The sequence below is a fragment of the Phyllostomus hastatus genome, unplaced genomic scaffold (genome assembly GCF_019186645.2).
Source record: "Phyllostomus hastatus isolate PE091 unplaced genomic scaffold, TTU_PhHast_1.1 phas_contig_113, whole genome shotgun sequence".
Lineage (NCBI taxonomy): Eukaryota > Metazoa > Chordata > Mammalia > Chiroptera > Phyllostomidae > Phyllostomus > Phyllostomus hastatus.
This window is the reverse complement of record NW_025333530.1, coordinates 3,813,510-3,836,784: the sequence shown is the minus strand read 5'-3', so window position 1 is coordinate 3,836,784 and position 23,275 is coordinate 3,813,510. Positions and strand designations below refer to the sequence as shown.

The 23,275-nt window shown below is 37.1% G+C and overlaps 1 protein-coding gene and 1 pseudogene across 1 annotated transcript in view; both read right to left on the bottom strand.

Moving 5' to 3' along the window:
• Positions 1-9,608: 9,608 nt before the first annotated feature.
• LOC123817502 lies at positions 9,609-12,521 on the bottom strand (annotated as a pseudogene).
• Positions 12,522-17,019: 4,498 nt separating this feature from the next.
• Positions 17,020-23,275, bottom strand: part of ACAT1 (acetyl-CoA acetyltransferase 1) — a 53,074-nt gene continuing 46,818 nt past the window's right edge. The window contains exons 10-12 of the mRNA XM_045839858.1: positions 22,235-22,299; positions 17,696-17,853; positions 17,020-17,299 (exon numbers count right to left, since the gene is read on the bottom strand). Of these exons, the coding sequence (XP_045695814.1) occupies positions 17,179-17,299; positions 17,696-17,853; positions 22,235-22,299 (344 nt within the window). The 3' untranslated portion in view covers positions 17,020-17,178. The remainder of the gene's footprint in view (positions 17,300-17,695; positions 17,854-22,234; positions 22,300-23,275) is intronic.

The following is a 23,275-nucleotide window of genomic DNA, read 5'->3' as shown; positions in this document are numbered from 1 at the left end:
CTCTAGTATGTTGAAACTGTACATGAGAAAAGCATCCATAAGCATTCAGCCAAAGGCTAGATGTTGTGACTATTAGGAGACCAAGACTTAAACTTTGAGAGGAGTAATTTCAGGGACTTGTTACTGTTTTCTGCTTCCATCCATTTCTCACACCACTATTTTTCAGCCATAGGCCCACCTTGAAGTTAACCGATGTTAACCAATGAAGTTTTGACTTCATTATTATGCTTCCTCTTTGAATATACTTTTTCTTTTTATAAACATTGGTTAACATTTTGACATAGTTTACTAGTCTTTTTTCCTAATTATTTTTTCTACATAGTTGAACTTACACTGTAAATATAACTTTCTAATGCTTTTTTTACCTCAATATGAAATATTTTCCAGTTTTTAGCTATTTTTTTTTAAAGTAGTGAACACATTTGCAAATAAGTATTTGTTTAGGTTATTTGTTATTTTCTTGGGAGACATTTTAGACCGTTGGAATTACCAAATCAAAAAAGTGGGTATTTTTAAAGGATCTCAATACATTTTGCCAAACTCTGCCAGAAAATTACTTTAATTCCTGCCAGCAAATTGTCATTTCTTCCATACCATGCTTATTTCTTACTAGAAATACATGTATATTCAGCTAAGTCATCATTGGTTTCTAGGTTGTTATTTCTTGATTTGTTATAATTAGTAGTTAGCTCATAATCCATATATAATTTGTTTTGGTACCTGGTGTGAAATAAGAATCTACATTTTTTCCCCAAAATATCTAACCACTTGACTCAGTTTAATTAGTTAAAATAAGTTTTCTCTTCCCCCATACATTTATTTATAATGTCTCTTCTTATTTTATACTAATGCATAATCTTGTATTCATAATTTTAAAATCCAAAGGTTCTTACCAGCCAGTATTTTTCCCTTAAGTTTGGCATCAAAACCCATTTCATGACAAAAATCTGAATTGGTTTGACATGAGACTTTATGAGTCCTTATCTCATTTGGTATAAACGTTCATATTTTGCTTGAAAAGCAATAATGTACTTAATTAGGGTGAAATTTTAGGTTCAACTTGGAAGTATATGATATGTACATTTTGTTACTTTTTTAAAAACGTTAAATATCTTAATTATGAAACCCAGCTAACCATAAAGGTATAAAGTAAAATTTTGGACCTGTATTAAATTTATATAAATACAGTATATAATATGGTGTATAGATTATTTTGTGTCACTGATTAAATGATTATAGTTTTGTATGTATTATGACTTATATATTTTTTAAGTACTCCCTTTTTATACTTCCTGATTAACTGTAGAATCATTGTATTATTTCAAGTTAAAATTCTGTTGGATTATTCGTTTGAAGTACATTAACCCAATAAGTTACCTGATACTGAAAGAAAAGATAATGGTAATATGGTATGTATTATTGTTTTATAGTTATCACTATCCTCATACATTTCTTGCTAAACTGGGTATTTTGTTTGTTGCTGTCTTTAGGTAACTCTTCATTACTTTGCTTTAACCGATTATTGTTTTTTTAGTTCATGTAAATATTTTATGAAAGCATAACACAGAACAAGTGCACAAACCATTAAGTTCAAACAGTTGAATGAATTTTCTAAAAGTATACTAATTCACTTACTCACCCAGATCAAGAATACAACATTGCCAGTATCCCTAGAATCCCCCTCATACTTCCTTTGCGTAATTGCTGCTGGCCTGAATGGTAACTATTATCCTGACTTTCAGCACCGTAGTTTCTGCTTTTTATGAACCTTGTATAATGGATTCCTATAGTATACAGTCAGTCTTGCGTAACTTCTTTTGCTCAACATGGTAAGATATACTCATGGCTATTTTAGTCTCATTCTCAAAACTGCATGCTCTCATTGTGTTACACCACAGTTAATCCATTTTATAGTTGAACATTTAGGTTATGTCCAGTTTGGGGCTGTTATGAATAGAACCTCTTGTATATTTTTGAACATGTCTTTTGGTGAATGTACTGCACTTTTCAGCTGGATGTATAATTAGCAGAGGAGTTGCTGGGTGCTGGGGTTGTATATATCCAACGTTTGTTTGTTTTTTTTAAGTTTTCCAGAACAGCTGTGCCAAATCATACCATCAACAGTGTAAGAAGAGTTCTGGTTGTTTTATGTCATTGTTAATACTAGATCATTTTGTTTAAGCCATTTTTGAAGTATGTTGGTGTCACATTGTGTGGTTTTTTTATAGGTTCTTTTTTTAATTGAATTTATTGGGGTGACATTGGTTCCTAAAATCATATAGGTTTCAAGCATACAATTCTGTAACACATCATCTGCACACTAATATTACAGCATGAACTTATGACTCAAAGTCGAGTCTCTTTCTGCCACCATTTGACCCCCTTAGCCCTCTTCAACCTCTTCCCAGCCCCCTTCCCTCTGAAAATCATCATGTTGTTGACTCTGTCTGTGAGGTGTTTTGTTTTGTTAATTGCTTAATCCCTATACCTTTTTCAGGCAGTCCCCCAACCCCTCTCCCCTCTTGACAGCTTTCAGTCTGTTTTCTGGATCTATGGGACTGTTTCTACTTTGTTACTATATTTTGTTCATTACATTGCACATATAAATGGAGTCATATGGTATGATTTGTCTTTTGCTGACTTATTTTGCTTAGTATAATATTCTCCAGGTCTATTCATGCTGTTGCAAAAGGTAAGTTTTTTTTTTATTGCCAAGTAGGCATTTCATTATGTAAATGTACCACAGCTTTTTTATCCACTCATCTACTGATGGGCACTTGGGCTGCTTCCAAATCTTGACAATTGTAAATAATGCTACAATGCACATAAGGGTACTTATATTTTTTCAGATCAGTGTTTTGGGTTTCTTCAGATATATTCCCAGAAGTAGAATAACTGGGTCATCAGGCAGTTTCATTTTTAATTTTTTGAGGAAACTCCATACTGTTTTCCACAGTGGCTGCACCAGACTGCATTTCCATCAACAGTGCATGAGGGTTCCGTTTTCTCCATATCCTCATCAACACTTGTTTGTTGATTTATTGATCATAGCCATTCTGACAGGTGTGAGGTGATATCTCATTGTGGTTTTAATTGTACTTCTCTGATGATTAGTGATGTTGAGCATTTTTTCATATGTCTATTGGCCATCTGTGTATCCTTTTCGAGAAGTGTCTATTCAGGTCTTTTGCCCATTTCTTAAGTTGGTTGTATTTCTTCCTGGCATTGAGTTATATTAGTTCTTTGTTTATTTTAGAGATTAAACCCTTATCAGATACATCGTTGGCAAAAAAAGTTCTCCCTTAGAGTGGGTTGGTTCCCTATGCGTCTTGCTGGGCAGGAGTTTGGTTTTTTTTTTTGTTTGGTTTTTTTGTTTGTTTGATTTATTTATTTATTTATTTATTTAGAGGGGAAGGGAGGGAGCGAAACGCCAATTGGTCGCCTCTCGCAGGCCTCCAGCTCAAGACCTGGCCCACAGCCCAGGCATGTGCCCTGACTGGGAATCGAACCGGCAACCCTTCAGTCTGTGAGTGGACACCCAAGCCACTAAGCAACACCAGCCAGGGCGGCAGGAGCTTTTTAATGTACTCCCATTTGTTTATTTAAATCCATTTTTTAAACATTTTAATCCAGCTGGATGGGAGGAATGTGGCAGGCGGAAAACTTGGAAAGAAAAGATCTGTGATCCATCCCTTCCACCGAGAACATACTTTGTTCTAAGGAACTGCAGTTGTGTGGATGCAGGTAGACTTTTTTACACTGGGACGAGTTACTCCAGCATTTTTACCTGCATGTTCTGAGTCAGTTCAGGTGCATCAGTCCTTTCAGCAGAACCTACCTCAGGCACTTAACCTTTCGTGGCTCAGGTGTGCCAAGACCAAAAAAACAATGGCCCAAATGGAAGAACAGATCAAAGTGCCAGAACAAATACAACTAAGTAACAAAGAGATAGCCAACCTATCAAATGTACAGTTCAAAGCACTGGTGATCAGGATGCTCACAGAAATGGTTGAATTTCTGGTCACAGATTAGATGAAAAAATGAAGGCTACACTAAGCAAAATGAAGGAAAATGCACACGGATCCAACATTGATGGGAAGGAAACTGGACCTCAATCAATGGTGTGGACCAGAAGGAAGAAAGGAACATCCAACCAGAACAGAATGAAGAAACAAGAATGCAAAAAATTGAGAGGCTTAGGAACCTCCAGAACATCTTGAAATGTTCCAACATCCGAATGAATCATAGGGGTACCAGAAGGAGAAGAGGAAGAGCAAGAAATTGAAAACTTATTTGAACAAATAATGGAGAACTTTCCCAATCTGGCAAAGGAAAGAGACTTCCATGAAGTCCAGGAAGCTCAGAGAGTCCCAAAGAAGTTGGACCCAAGGAGGAACACACCAAGGCACATCATAATTACATTAGCCAAGGTAAAAATGAAGGAGAGAATCCTAGAAGCAGCAAGAGAGAAGGAGACAGTCACCTACAAAGGAGTTCTCATCAGACCGTCAGCTGATTTCTCAAGAGACCTTACAGGCAAGAAGGGGCTGGAAAGAAGTATTCCAAGTCATGAAAGGCAAGAACCTACATCCAAGATTGCTCTATCCAGCAAAGCTTTCATTTAGAATGGAAGGGCAGATAAAAGGCTTCCCAGATAAAGTCAAGTTAAAGGAGTTCATCATCACCAAGCCCTTATTATATGAAATGTTAAAGGGACTTATCTAAGAAAAAAAGATAAAATCTATGAACAGTAAAATGACAACAAACTCAGTTACTAACAACCACACCTAAAAAACAAACTAAACAAACAACTAGAACAGGAACAGAATCACAGAAATGGAGATCACATGAAGAGTTATCAGCAGGGGAGTGGGAAGGAGAGACAAGGGAGAAAGGTACAGAGAATAAGTAGCATAAATGGTAGGTAGAAAATAGATGGGGAGGCCAAAGAACTTATATGCATGACCCATGGATATGAAGTAAAGGGGGGATGTGGGTGGGAGGGGCTTTGCAGGGCAGAGGGGAATAAAGGAGGGAAAATGGAACAACTGAAATAGCATAATCAATAAAATATATCATGAAAAGATTTTTTTTTAATCCTCATCCAACTATGTTTATTGATTTTAGAGCGAGAGGAAAAAGGAGAGAGAGGGAGGGAAGTATCTATCAGTTGCATTCTGTACATGCCCCAGCCAGGGATTGTACCTGCATCCAAGGTATATGCCCTGACCAGGAATCAAACCCATAATAGCCTTTGGTGCACAGAATGATGCTCCAACCAACCAAGCCACCCAGCCAGGGCTAAATCTTTCATCAATTTTGAGTTTATTTTTGTGTATGGTGTAAAGAGGTAGTCTGGTTTCATTCACATTGTGATTTGGATTTGATTGTTCCTGATAAACCTGAAGAGCATTTCAAATGATTATTGGTCATTTGGATTATCTCATTTTGTGTAGGGTCTGTTCATGATTTTTGCCCATTTTTGTATTGGATTTTGTCTTTATTACTGATAGGTAGGCATTCTTTCTGTATTCTACACACAAGTCCATTTCCATATGGATAACAGATAATCTAAATACTTAGCCATGTTTTTCTTGAAGTTTTCTTGTTTAACCTTTTGTATTTTAAGTGATCATCTTTCTGGAATTGATATTCCATGTGTATATCCTGTTAACCTGGCACCATGTATTCAGGAAAGACTTTCTTTCCCAAATACATTGCCGTTACCATTGTCATCAGCTGGTAAACCTGTGTGTGTTTGGTTCTGGATTCTAGTCTGTTCCACTAGTTTATTTTCTAAAGATCTGCCCATAAAATGCTATATTAATGACTATTAGAAATCTATTTCATGTTTTATTATATTTGGGCCCCTCACTGAGGAACTCTATTGAACTGATAGCTTTCTTTTATGGTCAATTTTTATTTACTAAGGATATATAACCTTTAAATAATTATTTTCCAAATTCATTTCCTCTTACTATACTGATAAACATTTTCAGTACAACTAATAATAAAGTAGGCTTCCTTATCTTATTCCTCATTTTAATGGGAATGTTAAACGTAATGTTGACTTTTATTTATAACATTAGGAGTGTATTTAACTTAATGAAGTGCTATTCCAATATCAAAATATTTTTATTAATAATGCTAATGTGTACTTTGTAATCTTAGTGATTCTTCAAATATAACTAAACTTGATTTTTCAATATTTTATTTAAATGTTTACTAATAAGATTGGTTTCAAGCTTATTCCTTTTTTTTTAATGAATTTGAAAATTTTCATCTCTTTCACCTTATCTGAATATTGGTTGGAATGATAACTAGTACCCATTTTAATACTAATACAATAATATTTAACTAAAACTATGCAAAGCGTTTTTGTCATTGTCTGGAACATAATAAGCATTCTAACAACTAGTTGCTGTTCTAGCTTACACTGTTTTTTATTTCTATTTTCTGCAGCAGTTTATTTAGAATGGGAAATAACTGTTTCTTGGAACTAAATCACCAATAAGATATTTAGGCTTGGAGATTTTTGTAGAAGAAAATCAGTTTTTTTCCCCCAGATTTCTTCTAGGTCAATTGGTCTAGTCAGGCTTTGAGCTTTTTCTGAATTAAATATATTTTCCTCTCTAATATTTACTTTTGTTCTCTTTAAATTAGATGTGACTAATTTTTTTCTGACAAAATCCCCTCATATTTGACAGTGATATATTTTAAATTTAATAGAGAGTTTTATGGGGTTTTTTCCTTTTAAAACTATGTAAACATTTAATTAAGACAAAGACTTTAGTTCTATTTCAACTTTAGACATTTTCTTTAAGTTAATTACTTAGAATAAGGTAGCATGCTTTTTTGCTTACCGTTTATTTGTTTTTATCTTGGTCAAAGAATAAGTTAAAATTTCAGTGAAAGTTGCATGGGTGTTTAAAAATAGGTATTGTGTTTATAAGTTAGGAAGTTTGATATTTATTCCATTTTAAACTATCAAATCAAGTCTGACCTTGCTTTTAAAGTTTGTCATAAATGTTTAATTTCCTATAATTATTTTGGCCATAGTTTTTGCTTCAGTTGTTTTGGCATTACTGCTCAGGGTATGGTCTGTAACTGTCATAACTTTATTTTTTTGCAGGTTGATAGAGATAAAATTAACAAAATTGTACGGTATTTAAATTATGTTTCACATCATGATGATTTTCTCTATGTGTACACTGTGAAAGGGCTCATTCCATCTGGTCAGTTGACACATTCATCATCTCACATGTTTATCTTTGTGTGTGTGACTTTTGAGTTCTGCACTGTTGCCAAATTTCAGTTGTGTAATACAGTATTCTCAGTTGTACCCACCATGTCATACATTAGACACTCGCACTTGATTCATCTTTTAGCTGGTATTTTGTACTGTTTTACCAACCTCCCTTTTTCTCCACCCACACCATAACAGCCATTTTCTTACTCTGTTTCTATGAGTTTGATATTTTTTAGATTCCAAATATGTTACCATGCAGTACTTGTCTTTGCATGCCTTATTTCATGTAGCTTGATTTCCTCTAGATTGAATCATGTTGTCACAAGTGGCAGGATTTCCTTCTTATGGGTGAATATTTCATTATATATATTTACCACATCCATGTTTGTTTCTTTTAGTCATGTGGGTTCTTTATGTATTTTGGACATTAACCCCTTATTAGATATGTTTTTTGCAAATATTCTTTCCATTTCATAGCTTGCCTTTTCTTTATGTTGATGATTCCCTTGATTTTGCAGAAACTTTTTAGTTTGACACACTTATTTTTGTTTTTATTACCTTTGCTCTTGGTTTCAGATCTAGAATATCATTGTCAAGACTCATATCAAGGAGCTTACCCTTTTTGTATTCTAGAAATTTTACAGATTCAAGTTTTAAATCTTTGTCTTTAATCCAGTTTGAGTTGACTTCTGTGTTGGTTTAAAATAGGGGTGCAGTTTCACTCATTTACATATGGCTGCCCAGTTTCCATAGCACCATTTATTGAAGAGACTGTCTTCTCCTCGTATAATTCAACCCCATTCCCATAAATTAGTTGACCATGTATGCACGGGTTTATTTCTGGGCTCTCTATTTGTATTCCATTGATCTGTGTATAATAATACCATACTATTTCAGTAAGTATAGCTCTCTAATTCTGGGTTTTATATGGTTCCATACAAATTTTAGGATATTCTGTTTCTGTGGAAGATGCCATTGTTACTTTGATAGGCATTGCCTTGGGTAGTTTGGACATTTTAACAATATTCTTCTACCCCATGAGCACAGAATATCTTTCTGCTTATTTATGTCTTCTATTTCTTATGTCGTATAGTTTTCAGTATATATATATTTCACTTCCCTGATTAAATTTATTTCTATTTTCTTTGCGATGAAATTGCAAATAGGATATTTAAAACTTTTATAGTAGCAGTAGTGTTTTGATTTTTGTTTTTTATATAATACTTGTATTATATATTACTTTTAGGGAGAAGGGAAGGGAGGGAGAAAGAGAGAGAAACATCAATGTATGGTTGTCTCTCATGCACCCCCAGCCTCAGTCCACTGAGCCACACCATCCAGGGCAAGTTGTGTTTTTTTTTTGTTTGTGTTTTTTTTAATATACCTTAGGAAAACAATATACAAAGCTGAACTTCTCCACCATTTCAGCTAACAGTAGGAAGCTACAATTATGTACATTTAGCATTTTATGATGGCTAAGAACAGCAGTCAGCACCAGACTTGAACAGGTAGCTGCAACACAGACGTCCTTTAAAATGAATTGTCATCATAGCAAGACAGGTAAACCAAGGACTAACAAATGACAACCACTTGGGAAGTGACTGTCATTCTTGTTGAATGTTTTATTTCATTAAATATCTTACATACATTTCCTGTTACTATGCTTTAAATAAAACCTCCCTTAAGGACTTATTTCAATTAAATATCAATATTCAACAAGAATACTTCTGGTAAAGAATTCCTAAGTAGTTCAAATTCTAACATGTATTTGACCAAAGAAAAAGGAAAATAACTTTATTTTCACATTACTACAATGGATAACAATTCACATTTGACTAACTTGTTTCTTTTTTCCCCTCCTACAGCCTTGTTCATTGGACTGCTTTCTTACATGTGAGCATTCAGTTTACTTTCAGCACATATGCCCAGCAATATTTTTAGGTCTATTCCATTCTTACTGGGTATAAACAGATTTCAGTAATTTATAGAAGCAAGCAGGCTATGTTCAATCACTGTAATTTTAAGCTTTTGTACACAAGAATGAAAAGGTTATAGAAAAGTACCATAGCAACAGTGCCTTGAGGAAGCAGAAAAAAAGGTGCCTTAAAAAATAGATAAAAGCAGATCAAGTATTTCAGAGGGAAGTAGAACACAAAATGAAAAAAACATTTCACTGCAAAAGAAGCAGTGCTCTTGATCAGGCTGAAGTTTGGAAACAGTTGTCTTGCTGCTCATAAGGTTCAAAATTATATTTCCTTAGATGTAGATTGCCCAGCTCTTGTTACTGAATTTTGGGGGGAAAATTTTTCAAATAATAAATTAATCCCCCTCCTTTTGTTTTTGTTGTTGTTGTTGTTGTTGCTTGGGGGGGTGGTTGGTAAGGTTAATTTTGCAAGCATATTCATGTGTAAAAGCCTAGGTTACTTTCACAGCATTGATTAGTTTGGGCTGGCTAAGCTGTTACACATGGCTTCCCATGGTTTCACTCTACAACTTTTGCAAAGCGAAGAATACAACTACATTAAGTCTACATATCAAGGGTTTACAAATCAATTTTGTCTCTTTACCCTGAATTAACTCACGGTCCGCCATCTTGTCACTTCTTTTGCCTGGCTTAACAGTCAAAAGTCTGCTTAAATGCGCTGAAAAATATTAAGATTGAGCAATATCCAATGCTCAAAACCATGTATGATTACTCACATCTTCACACCAAGAAGAAATTCTGACTTTTTAGGTTTTTGAGTTCCTTAATCCATTGTCTCAAAAATAGTATACTTCACTCTCTCAAAGTTCTTTGAATTTCACATGCCCAGAGTAAAGATCTTAAAGTTTTTAAATTGAGTACAAATTTCAGACATGTGAACATTCCCCATGTTATGGGCTTCTTGCAATCTTTTTTTAAATCCTCACCCAAGGATATGTTTTTATCTATATTGATAAGAGAGAAAAAAGATCAATCATTCACCTTCCATGCACACACCAACTAGGGATCAAACCCACAGCCTTTTGGTGTGTGAGACAACACTCCAACCAAGCAATTCAGCCAGGTCTTTTCACTGTCTTGGTACCTGCTTGTCAGTATGATCTTCAAGCCATCCTTCAACACATTTTATGAGATTTTCATTGAAGTGTGCTGCTTGCAAAGGTGTAAATGAACACGTGGTCTTGAGTAGATGAATTGTGATACAACTGGTGCATTTCATGCACTCCTACCAGAAGTATGATTTGTGCCAGGTAATGGACTTCTGGCAACTTTAGCCCTGAAGACTTGGGGAAGAAACTGATTTATGATCTTGTGGTTTGTCGGCACTTACAGGAGGCTGCAGTGTGGCCAATTGTGAAACTGGTCCTTCCTCAACTACCAGAGTAGTAATCTTTCCTTGTGATGAAACAGGAGTATTAATCAAAGGTTGATAGGGACTGTGTTCAGTGTGCTGCTGCTTGGAGGCGCACAGAATCTTGGGGATAATGCATCAGGTATTAAAGACATTGGAAACTGATTAGATGGCTGGGCTTATGTAGAGAGCTGAGCAGCTCAAATTGAGGTTACGTTGAAAGCTGATGGTACAGCAGTAAAAAATATGAATTACAGACTGCAATGAGGCTTGTGTCGGAGCTGCTATAAGAACTTCCTTTCTTCTGGATACGTCCACATTAGAATTAAGTCACAGTGTAGCTTGGAAAGCAGGAAGCAACTGTCTTTTCAGATTTGGATTCCCCCTAGCTGGCGTAGCTCACTGGATTGAGCGCAGGCTGCAAACCAAAGCATTGCAGGCTGCAAACCAAAGCATTGCAGGTTCGATTCCCAGCCAGGGCGCAGATCTGGGTTGCAGGCCATGGTCCCCAGCAACCGCACATTGATGTTTCTCTGTCTCCCTCCCTTCCCTCTCTAAAAATAAATAAATCTCTAAAAAAAAAAAAAAGGTTTGGATTCCTGAGCAATAGAGATATTGGTGACTGTGGAACAGGAGAAACAGGGATTGTTGAAGCTGATGTTGGAGGCGCAGGTGTGGCATTCAGTCTAGAGGAGGAAGACTGGAAAGTTGTGCAAGAATGTCATACAGATTTCTCTCCTGATAGACTTAAGAATTATTTAGTTTCTGCATAAAAATCAATTCTTGGGTGGTTCCTCTGTTCAACCCATTACTTGAAAGAAATACAGCTCTTAGCACTAAAAGGACAGTTAAAAGCAGCAAGGTGTTTCCTTGGGTCTCAGCATCTGGAAGGCTTATTGTCTCTCCCCTTGAGAGACTACATATGATGTGTAGTTTTGTAGGTTGGAAATACTGTCCTTGAACCAAATAATTATTAAGAATGAAAATACAGTCATCTGGTCAATAATTTATGCCTGATAGCTTTAAAGTCTTCTAGGTCACAGACATCAAAGGCTTGCTGGTTGTTTTCAGCTATAAAAAACTGTCTGGAAAAAACTAAGAGCATGGTCTATACTGACAGTACTGAGAGGCTGAGCTGTGCAACCACATGAGAGCACACACCAGTTTGATTTTTTTTAAAGATTTTATTTCTTTTTAGAGGGGAAGGGAGGGAGAAAGAGAGGAAGAGAAGCATAAATGTATAGTTGCTTCTCATGTGGTCCCCACTGGGGACCTGGCCCACAACCCAGGCATGTTGTGCCCTGACTATGAATTGAAGTAGTGATCCTTTGTTTCACAGCCCATGCTCAATCCACTGAACTATATCAGCCAGGCCTGATTTTTTTTTTTAACTCAAAATAGGGATCCTGTATAATTTCAGATCAAACTCCTCATGATACTTAAAACCCCAACATCATTGTGCCAGATTCTTAAAAGGACATGTGCTTATTTTTAAAGTGACATGTAGACACAGCTCCCCCAGAGTCATGCTCCGTGTGGGCGGAAAAAAAAACAAGAAACCCTAGGACTTGATGTGTTAGCAACATGAATTGATGTTTACAACACTGAATAGAAGTTACAGTCACGGCGATTTTAAAATTCAACATGATTCAAAGTAGGATCATTATTTATTGCTCCATTAGGAAAGACCAAAAAATGCTTTTACCCATATATTTTAAATTATATTTTATTATGCTATTGTCCCAATTTTTTTCCCTTTGCCCCCCTCCACCCAGCACTGCCTACTTCCTCAGGCAATCCCCCCACCATTGTTTATGTCCATGGATCATGCTTACAAGTTCTTTGGCCTCTCCATGTCCCTTACTGTACTTTACATCCCCATGACTATTCAGTAACTACCTATTTGTACTTCTTAATCTCCTTACCTCCCGACCCATTCCCCCACTGCCCTCTCCCATTGGGCAGCCATTAAAACACTCTGTATTCTGACTTTCTTTGCTTAGTTTTTTAGATTCAATTGTTGATGTGCATTTTTTGACATTTTATTGTTAAACAGTTTTGATCTTTTTCTTAAGTAAGTGCCTTTAAAAGTTCATATAATAATGGTTTGGTGGTGATGAACTCCTTTAGTTTGTTTTTGTCTGGGAAGTTCTTTATTTGCCTTTCCATTCTAAATGACAGCTTGAACAATCTTGGCTGTAGGTCCCTGCTTTTCATGACTTTGAATATTTCTTACCAATCCCTTCTAGCTACCTGGCAAGGCTAAAAGTTTACACTTTTACTCTTCTCCCCAAACCTTCATACTAGAGTAATAAGTGATATGCTCAACACTGTTACCTAAGAGCATTCTGAATTTATCGATTTTTCTTTAGCAGTGAGGGTTATACTTTCAAATGTTTGGTGTCCTTTGTTTCAGGGTGAAGTTTTGCTAACATTTTTTATAAGGCCAATATACAGCAATGGGCTTCAGGCCTTGCTTATCTGAAAACAGCCTATCCTTCAATTCTGAAGGACAGCTTTCTTCACTGGTAAAGATTTTTAGTTGGCAGTTTTTTCTTTCAGCACTTTGAATATATTATGCCATTCCCACCTGGCCTGTAAGTTTCTGCAAAAAACCTGCTTATAGTTTTACTGTTTCCCTTGTACTTAACAAATTGTTTCTTATTTTGGCAATGTCATTATACTGTGTATCAATGTGGTGTTCTTTGCATTCATCTTTTTTGGAACACTCTGGGCTTCCTTGTGTGGATTTTTCATTTCATTTCCCAGATTATAAAAGTTTTCAGCCATGATTTCCTAACCCTTTCTCTCTTTTTCTGGGACCCTGTTAATGCATATATTTGCCCATTTGATGGTATCACACAAGGCCTTTACCCAGTTAACTTTTTCTTCTGATTAGATGACATTCACTGCCTTGCCTTGAGTTCACTGATTCTCTCTTCTACTTGAAATAGTCTAATACTGAACCCCTCTGTTGAATTTTTCAGTGCAGTTTTGTCTTCTTCAACTCTTGTGATTTGTTTGGTACATATGTTTTCTCTCTCTTGAAATTCTCACTTTGTTAATGCATTACTTCTTAATTGATTTGAGAGAGGGAGAGAGAGAAACATTGATTCTTGTATGTGTCCTGACTGGGGATTGAACCCGCAACCTTGGCATATCCAGACAACACTCTACTCATCTGAGTTCCCCGGCCAAGGCTTATGCATTATTCTCCTAACCTCACTGAGCATGTTTATAACCATCAATTTGAATTTTTATCACGTAAGTGGCTTATCTTTCATTATCTTTGTTTCTATAGTGTGCTTTATTCTTTTATTTTGAACACTCTTCTATTTCTTCATTTTCCTTTATTCTGTGTTGGTTTCTGTGCACGAGATAAAAGAGCTACCTACCTCTCCCAATCTTAACAGAGTGATCTGGCAGAGGACACAGTCAGCCTGGCCAGAGCTCCTTAATCCTTTGTGACTGTCCGTGCTGCCTTCTTTGTTCCTAGTGGTTCCAAATGATTGAAGATGTGCCGAAACCTGTTAGTACCCTAAAGGGAGGATTGCAGTGAGCACCTACATGCAGACTGATTGGAAGCTACACCCCACCATGCACCAGCTGGGAAAATATGTAGTTAGGGCCCTTCCAGGGATATGGGCTTTTTTGCCTGCTCCCTCTACACAGGGCCTGAGTGCATAGCTATGGGTGAAGAAGGGATATGTCCCGCACCTATTAATAGCTGCTGCTTTGCTTTAATTTTTATTGGACATATGTGTACAAGGCTCTGTTGGCTGTCAAAACTGGTGATACGTGGGCATATTCACCTGCAACTCTGTGGTGTCAGACACGTGTACTTGCACCTTCTAGGGAGATATTGGTGATTAGTAATGGTCTTCCTTCAGAATGGAAGGTGGCAGCGGCTGGCTGCCCTGTTCTTCAGGGAAGATCACAGTCAGCTCCCAGTTGTGTACTAACTTTTCTTGTACTCCTCTACTTCCCTGGATTCCCTATAACTATGAATCTTTTCTTTATACAGAATAGTTCTTGTCCTATTTTAAGTTTAGAAGTCAGCCTTTCTTTTTACTTTATAATTGGGTTTTTCAGCTCTTACCTTGTACAGTAATTTATATGGGCATTTGAGTGTATGTAGCATATACAGTTGACCCCTGAATAACATGCGTTTGAGTTGTGTGGGGCTCCTTATATACACAGCTGTTTTAGTTCCCCCCCCCCAATAATTACCCGTACTGGGAGTCAGTGGATGTGAAGGGCTGACTGTATGCAATGACCTATGCCATTTCATGTAGGGCACTTGAACATCATTAGGTTTTTCTATCCACAGGGGATATCCTGGAACTAATCCTCTGCAGGTACTGAGGGACAACTAAGTTCTTGGGAAACCGAAAGTTGCATGCAGATTTTTGACTACATAAGGGGTCATGAACCCCTAATCCCTGCATATTTCAATAAACTGTAAAATATCTCTCCCTTCATTACCACTAACTAACCTTCATCCCCAGCCAGTCCTTAATCATGTAAAAATTTTAAAATTGTCACATTCCTGAATTCTTAATTTTTATCCTTTACTCTGTTACTTTTCAAAGAAACATCATAGTGCTGTATTTTCTAAGTTCTTGTGTCCCTAAACACCTTCTAGGGTCTGTGACTTTATGCCACTAAAAGTACTATGCAGCCCAGGTCAAAGTGGCTCAGTTGCTTGGAGCATTGACATCTAAACCAGAAGGTAACAGGTTTGAATCTTGGTCAAGGCACATTCCTAGGTACAGGTTCTGTCCCTAGTCAGGGTATGTACAAGAGGCAACCAGTCCATTTTCTTTCTTGCATCAATGTTTTGCTCTCTCCCTCTCCTTCCCTTCCCCCTCTCTAAGATCAATAAGCATGTCCTCAGGTGAGGGGTAAAAAATACTATGCAGATGTTGGTCACTTATCTTCTGACATTCACTATAACAGAAATTAAGTCTGAGCTACCGATTTTTCTACCTCAGTGTTTGAAGAATTACTCTTCATTCTCCAGATTGTCTTCACATGTGCCTGTTACCTTTGCTAATGAAGTAAGACCTTCACATCTGCCTGCTTAGCACTAAAAAAATAACTTTTTAAAATTATATTGTAATTATTGCCTCAGAATACCATTTGCTTTTATTTCTTTTTAAGAAATACCACTTACTTGTTGATTCTGTATCTTTTTTCATTTCTTCTCTGTATTTTTTCCCCATATACTTTTTTTCCCCAGAATTGTCAAAGAGCCTTTTAAGACATTTTCAGGTCACTGAATTTTGGATGCATCGTTAATTCTGCATATTTTCAGTGAATTGTTGTAATATATTTTGGGTTTCCTTTTTTCATGTATTTTACTAGTTCTTAGTACAGTTGGGCAGACACTAGAGTACAGAGAAGCTAAGCATAATGAGTTGCATGGGCTCTGGAGTGACACTGCTTCAATTTGAGGCCATCTCAGCTACTTACCAGATATCTGAACTTGGGATTTATTTAGCCATCCAACGCCTCAATTTCCTTACCATCTAGTATGATAATAGATAATAATGGTACTGCCCTCTTGAATTTTTGTGAGGATTAAAGGGGTTAAAACAAAGAAAGCTTCTAAGACAGTTCTTAGCAAAGGAGTCACAAAAGTTAGCTGTGATTACCATACAAATATTTTGGAAAGTTCTCTTTGACAATAAAACAGTATTTTTTCCCATAATTGTCTTTTTGTTGCTTCACAGATAAGGATCCACAGTGGATTATTTGCCAAGAGTTATGTGACTAAATGACATTTCTGCCCCTCCCCTCTCCTCCTGCTGTCAGTCAGTCTCCACTTAAGTAGGCCCTGCTTTCCCTTCCCAGAGCTGTAGCTGTGGAGCATGTGCATCGCCCCTGCCTACAGTGTGCTTTTCCCCAGATGAAATGCAATTGGAAATACCTGTGCTGCATTTTATCCTGTTTAAGAATAGGCAATGTGGCATATTGAAAATAGCAATCCCCTTTATAAATCCATTCAGGTTAGCAGTTTCTACCTTCTTTCCCATTCTGTGTGTTGCTGTGGTGATTAAGAGCTCAAACCCCAGGATTTTCTCAGTGTGCCTCACCCCAAATCCTGAATGAGCTTATATGAAATTATACCCACCTAGACCTGAGCACATACGTTTTCTCCTTTTCTCACAACAGTGCAGTCACTGTGGCTTAACTAATGGTACGAGGCACTGCTAGTTTGCCCACTATAGCCACTCACATTAAAGAGTCTGCTAAATCTAAGTTAGCTAGAGATGACATTCACTTGATCTTATAAAAATCCTAAAAAACATAATTCATTCTCTAAAATGGAAGGCCCTGGCTACTTACAAGTCACTAAGTTTACACACTGATATTTCAAATATTACAGCTTTATAAAATAAAAAATGTTAACCTGCAGAAGATTAACAAAAATTTAAAGCTGAATGAAGAAAAAATTTATTCCAAGACATTTTGGGATTTGGTTTTTCTATCTTATTTTTTAAAGTTAAACAGAAAAGAATAAAAAATGATACATTATTTTGAGTATAAGCTGACCCAAGGAAGCTGGTCACAGTGATTACAGAGGTTGTCTTATAGCTTCTGGATCAGAATGGCAGAAGCACCTCCTCCTCCATTGCAAATACTGGCAAGACCATATTCTCCTTGCTTCAGGGCATGAACCAAATGAGTGACAATTCTGGCTCCAGACATCCTAGGATTAAGAAAGCATTTTGGTTCTTTAATAAATTAGAATTTATAAGTAAGAAAAAAAAGGTTCTACTCCAAATTAACTTTTTGAAAAGCTTATTAGCCTTTACTTATAGTTGAATTTCATTACTTTTAAACTTGGGAGAGTTGTTTCAAAAATGGTTACAGCTTTTTTAAAAGTCTAAGCTTAGACTTTAATCTGAAATCATCTTCAGCATAAAGATATTAATTTCAGGAAACAAATGTTACAGATCTGTGTTCAGTGTTCAATCCTATCACAAATAGTGTTTGTATTATGAAGGGCAGGAAGGAAATCTTTAACACAAAGTAATAGGACTTATCATGAAAGACATACAAAGGCAGCCATTAACCTAGAGTATTTTTCTTCGATTTTACCTACCCGATTGGATGTCCCAGAGAAACAGCTCCTCCGTTGATATTCACTTTTTGAGGATCAATCTGCAGCATTTTAATGTTTGCTAGTACAACCAGACTAAAGGCTTCATTGATTTCCCACATTGTAACATCTTCTTTTTTCAATCCTGCATCTTTAAGAACCTAAATATTTTTAAAAATATAGATTACATTTCAATAATTAACAGTCAAAACTTCATTGTTCTGCTGAAATCCTGCAATTTGGATTAAATTTTATTTTTTTTCAGTTACATGTGACATACAATCCTATATTAGTTTGAGATAAGTCTGGCTAAAGGTTTGTCTTTTCAAAGAACTAGCTCTTGGGTTTATTGACATTTTATATTGTTTTTCTAGACTTTTGTTTATTTCAACTCTGATCTTTATTATTTACTTCTTTCTACTACTGTGCTTTGTTCTTTTTCTAGTTCCTTTAGGTATACGGTTATTTATTTAGTATTTTCTTGTTCTTTGAGGCAAGCCTGTATTGCTATTAATTTCCCTCTTTGAACTGCTTTGGCTGTGTCTATAAATTTTGAGTCATTGTGTTTTTCTTCTGATTTGCCTGAAGGCATCTTGATTCTTCCTTAACCTTGTTGTTCACTCATTCATTGTTTAGCAGCATGTTATTTAGCCTCCACCTGTTTGTGTTTTTCAGTGTTCTTATAACTGATGTCTAGTTTCATACGGTTGTCACTGGAGATGATGCTTGATATTTCAGTTTTCTTAAATTTATTGACACCGTTTCTTGCCTAACATGTAGTCTATCTTGAAAAATGTTCCATACGGACTTGAGAAGAAGTTATATTCTGCTACTTTGGGGTGACTTCCTTTAAAATATCAATTAAGTCCTTCTTTCCTAATGAGTCACTTAAGTCAACTATTTCCATGTTAATTTTCTGTCTGGATGGCCTACCTATTGATGTCACTGGGGTGTTAAAGTCCCCTGCCGCTACTATATTAATGTCAGTCTCTCCCTTTATATCAGTCACTACTTGCTTTCTAGCCCTGGCTGGTGTGGCTTAGTGGATTGAGTGACAGCCTGTGAACAAAAGGGTTACTGATTCAACTCCCAATCTAGGGCACATGCCCAGGTTGCAGGCCAAGTCCCCAGAAGCGGGTATAGGAAAGGCAGCCATACACTGATGTTTCTCTCCATCTCTCCCTCCCTTCCCATCTCTAAAAATAAATAAATAAAATCTTTTGAAAAATATTTGCTTTATATACTTAGGTCTGCCTATGTTGGGTGCATAGATGTTTATGAGATGTCTATCCTCTTGTTGGATTGTTCCCTTTGTCATTATGAAATGCCCTTCTGTCTGTTACAGCACTTTAAAGTCTTTTGTCTGACATGAGTATTGCTACCCCGGGTTATTCTTCTTACAATTTACATCAAATATCTTTTCCATCCCTTTATTTTCAGACTTGTCTTCCAAAGTGCTGATTTGACCCTTTGCTTCATCTAATCTAATGCTGATTCCCTGTATTATTCTTTAAGTTATTGTATTCACTTCTGATTGGTTCTTTTTTTATGGTTTCTACCTCTTTGTTGGAAGTTCTCACTGACTTCAGATAATCCTCTCATAAGTTAATTTAGCATCCTTGTAACCAGTGTTTTGAATTCTATATCTGATACAATGCTTGTCTCCATTTCACTTAGTTATTCCTGGAGTTTTGTCCTGTTCTTTCATTTGGGTCATATATCTTTGTCTTCTCATTTTGGCAGCCTTACTGTGTTTGTTTCTGTGTATTAGGTAGATCTAGAACATCTTGTCTTGGCAGAGTAGCTCTATGTGGAAGGTGTCCTGTGGGGCCCAGTATCCCTGGTCATCTGAACTGGATGCTCCATGTGTAGGTTGTGTGTGCCTTCCTATTGTAGTTCCACCTTATTTACTTTGCTATGTAAGTAGATGGGGTTGACCCTAATGAGGCATGGACATGACTACAGCAGAAAAACCTTTTTGCAGGGCGGACTCCACAGAGCAAGAGTCGCTTTACTGGAACTCTGCTACCAGCCAAGTCCACCCTTCGGTGTGTCATTTGTGGAGCTGGTTGGGTGGTGCTCTGGCATGGTCTGAAGCTAGCCAGCAGGTGTGTTGGTGCTGGAGGCTCTTAGAAAGGACTCCGGTGATGTCGAGGTCAGCCATCCTTTGTTCCTGGCTTCATGCTGCCTGGTAGGAGGTGGAAAGTGGCCTGAAGTTGGTTGACGCTTTTACTGGGCTTGAAGGCACTGGGAGAGACTGTCCTGCAAACTAAGGCTGTCTGCCACTAGTGTTGGGTATGAGATCCGTTGGTGGGCATAACAGTGAGCTGAGGCCAGCTGCCACTTGTACTTTGCTTGTGGCTGCCTAGTTGAAGCTATATTTCAAGCCAAGACTGGCCATTCTTTATGCTAGATTTGGGGCTATCTGATGGGGTTGAAATTCGAAGTTGAGACCAATCACTTCTTATGCCAGTTTTGGCCATTTAGCCAGAAGTACAGGGCACACTGAAGCCAGATGATGCTTGTTTAGGTTTTATGGACCTTTGTGATTTAAGGTCCACAGTACAGTTCCTTACCTTAGGTAAGGAACATCTGTGGAAAAGCTGCTGGAAGAGATTCAGACCAGTTGCATGATTTAGTGGGGCAGGGTCTCAAGGAATCTCCAGGTCAGGGTGAACAATGTTAGCTAGGTTCATGGAAAGTTCAGTTTAAAGCCCTTCTGCCAGCTGTCCAGAGGAAGGGCTCAAAGGAACAGTGGTGTTGGCCAATGCTTGCATGCAAAGCCCTGCACCTCCAGCCCTGTTCCTGAATCTAGTCAGTTTAATTTCCCCCCATGTGTCCTCCTGTTCTGGAGCCAAGAAGTGAGATTGTAAGCAATCAAGCCTACACACTGGCCCTGAAGAGGAACACCTAGGAATCCAGCAGCCTTCCTTCTCACTTAGTCACAATCCCTACTGATTTTCACAGCTGGATGTTATGAGGACCTCCTCTTCCTGGCCCTGGGGCCCTGGGCTGTGACCACTCCCTCCTCAAAAGGGACCTGCACAGCTGAGGTATCACTCCAATTCTTAATTGCCACAGCGTGGGTGTAGGATCTACCCATTCAATGTCTCTACCTCCTATAGTCTTGACATGGCTGCTTCTGTATCATCTGTAGTTATGAGTTCTGTTCGCCTAGTCTTCAAGTGGTTCCCGGTGATGGTGGTTCTATAATTCAATTGTAATTTTCATGTGGTTGTGGGAGAGGTGAGCACTGTATTTATCTACACCATCTTGACCAGAAATTTAGTTTGTGCTTCTTTTTGATGCAAGAGATATTTAAATACAGAGTTTCTTAGTTTCCAGGAAGAATGCCCCTGTTATTTTCAGATTTTAATTTCTCAACATACTGCATTTTAATCAAAGGATTTTATTTGCACTTTCTTATTTCTATTTTGGAGAGAGAGAAATGGTCTTTCAAATAAAAAAGGCATATTAATCTGTACTGTTGATGTATTAATGTTTTTACTGCATTTATAGTTTCTGCTTTATAAAAATTGCTGTGGAGTTGAGGCACAGATATTCAGAGTTATTATAACTTTAAGTTATTTAAATTATTTTATCTCATTAAAGTCTTTTTAATATCTGTTCTGGCAGTTCCTCATAGGCAAGAAGGTGTTGTGATGATAGTGATTATCTTTATAAAATAGTGCTAGTTCCGTTTTTCTTTAGAAGTTTTTATGTAGTAAGCAACCATAAAATTAACATGGAACTAACTATTCCTGACTTTTCCTGTCTTCCTCCATTGGGCTCAGGTAACTTTTAAGCTGTGGAGTTCAAACAGCTTCCTCTGTTCCACCTGCACAGGACACAACGCAGCACCCAAGTGTAACCACTTCTCTAGCTCTCAGAATGTCGACTCGGTCAGGCATCTGCCTCCAGAATCTAGAACTGTTTATCACCCTTGCTTTTCCGTGTGATACAGTCACTTTCAATTGTCTAATTGCCCCTTTCTGAGATCAGCCAGCTCTGGACATGTCATCACTCCCCACTGTTTCTGACCCTTCTCTACCCATAATCTCCATTTTTTTTTTTTTTAAATCTCAGTGCAGCTCTCAGAAGTTTAATGTCTTGTATGAGGTCCTTTCTTTCCTGAAAGAGTGTACTTATTCGGTCTTCTGAAATCCTCAACACGAACCTTCTCAAGGGTCTTTTGTGTTGTGACTCACTAGCAACTTTCCACAGAAGATTAGACTGACAAATTTGATTAGGTAGGGTCTCTATCTCTGGTTGTACTGTAACACCCTCTCCTAACAGTTCCCTTTCTGGATGGAGAGCTCTTGTAGTAATGAGTATTTACTTTGACTTCTAGGATCAGACCCTCAGCATTCCCTTTTTCTCTCTGCCATACCAACCTCCCACTTTGTGGTTACCACGCTGGTATATGCTTTAAGGTAATTCAAGCTCTCTCTATGCTTTTGGACATGAATAACATTTAAAATATAAAACCTGCAACCTTGGTATAAGCAAACCAAAAGCTGGCAGAATAGAGTATGTTCTCACCTTAGGTACAGCATAGGCAGGTGCAATTGGAAAATCAATAGGTTCTACAGCAGCATCAGCAAATGCTTTATAAAAAAAAATTAAAAGTTTTAAAAATCATTTTTATAAGCACCCAAAGCTGTATCTAACAGCCTTATATATAATATGCAAGAATACAAGTTATCTAACCCCTCTAATGTATGTAAATGTAGCTCTTCCTTTTCTAAGATTCTACACTTTATAAGCTATTGATTTTCATGAGTAGGGGATTAGAGGGATTTGCCTCCAGGGACACTGGGGTTATACATAAAGTAGCAATTAGTGGGAGAGACCAAGGATACCTACAATGCACAGAACAAACCCCAAAACAGAATTATTTGAAAGGTCAGCTGGTAATGCTGAAGTTAAATCATGATCTAAACCAGGGGTGTCAAACTCATTTTCACTGGGTGCTACATCAGCCTCACAGTTGTCTTCAAAGGGTAGAAACAATGTTAGAATAATATAAATGTAACTACTCCTTAACTGTTAAGGAGCTGAAATTACATTCGGCCCTTTAAAGGCAACTACGAGGCTGATGTGGCCCCCCAATGAAAATGAGTTTGACACCCCTGAACTAAAAAATAAAATGCAGTGACAAGGTGTTTTTTGTAAATTAACAAAATATCTTTTTAACTCATTTCAAAGAAAGCAAGGCAGATTTTCTAGCTAAAAACAGGCTTAAAGAGATTGAGGGTATGCCAAAACCAAACAGTTAATAATAATAAATGTCAGAACATCTAGATCTCATACTTCTAGACTCCTAATCCCATATTCTTTTTATGTACGTGGAATTTTATCTGGCTACCTTTCCCGATAGTGCCAGTGTAAAACAAGTACTGCGTATTCTCACACTCATATTATAGGACAGGAAAATATTTTTAAGCTTTTATATTAAGCAAACTATAACAAAACATTAAAGGAGTTTCTTTTTTTTTTAAAGATTTTATTTTTAGAGAGAGGAGAAGGGTGGGAGAAAGAGAAATATCAATGTATGGTTGCCTCTCACGTGGCCCCCACTGG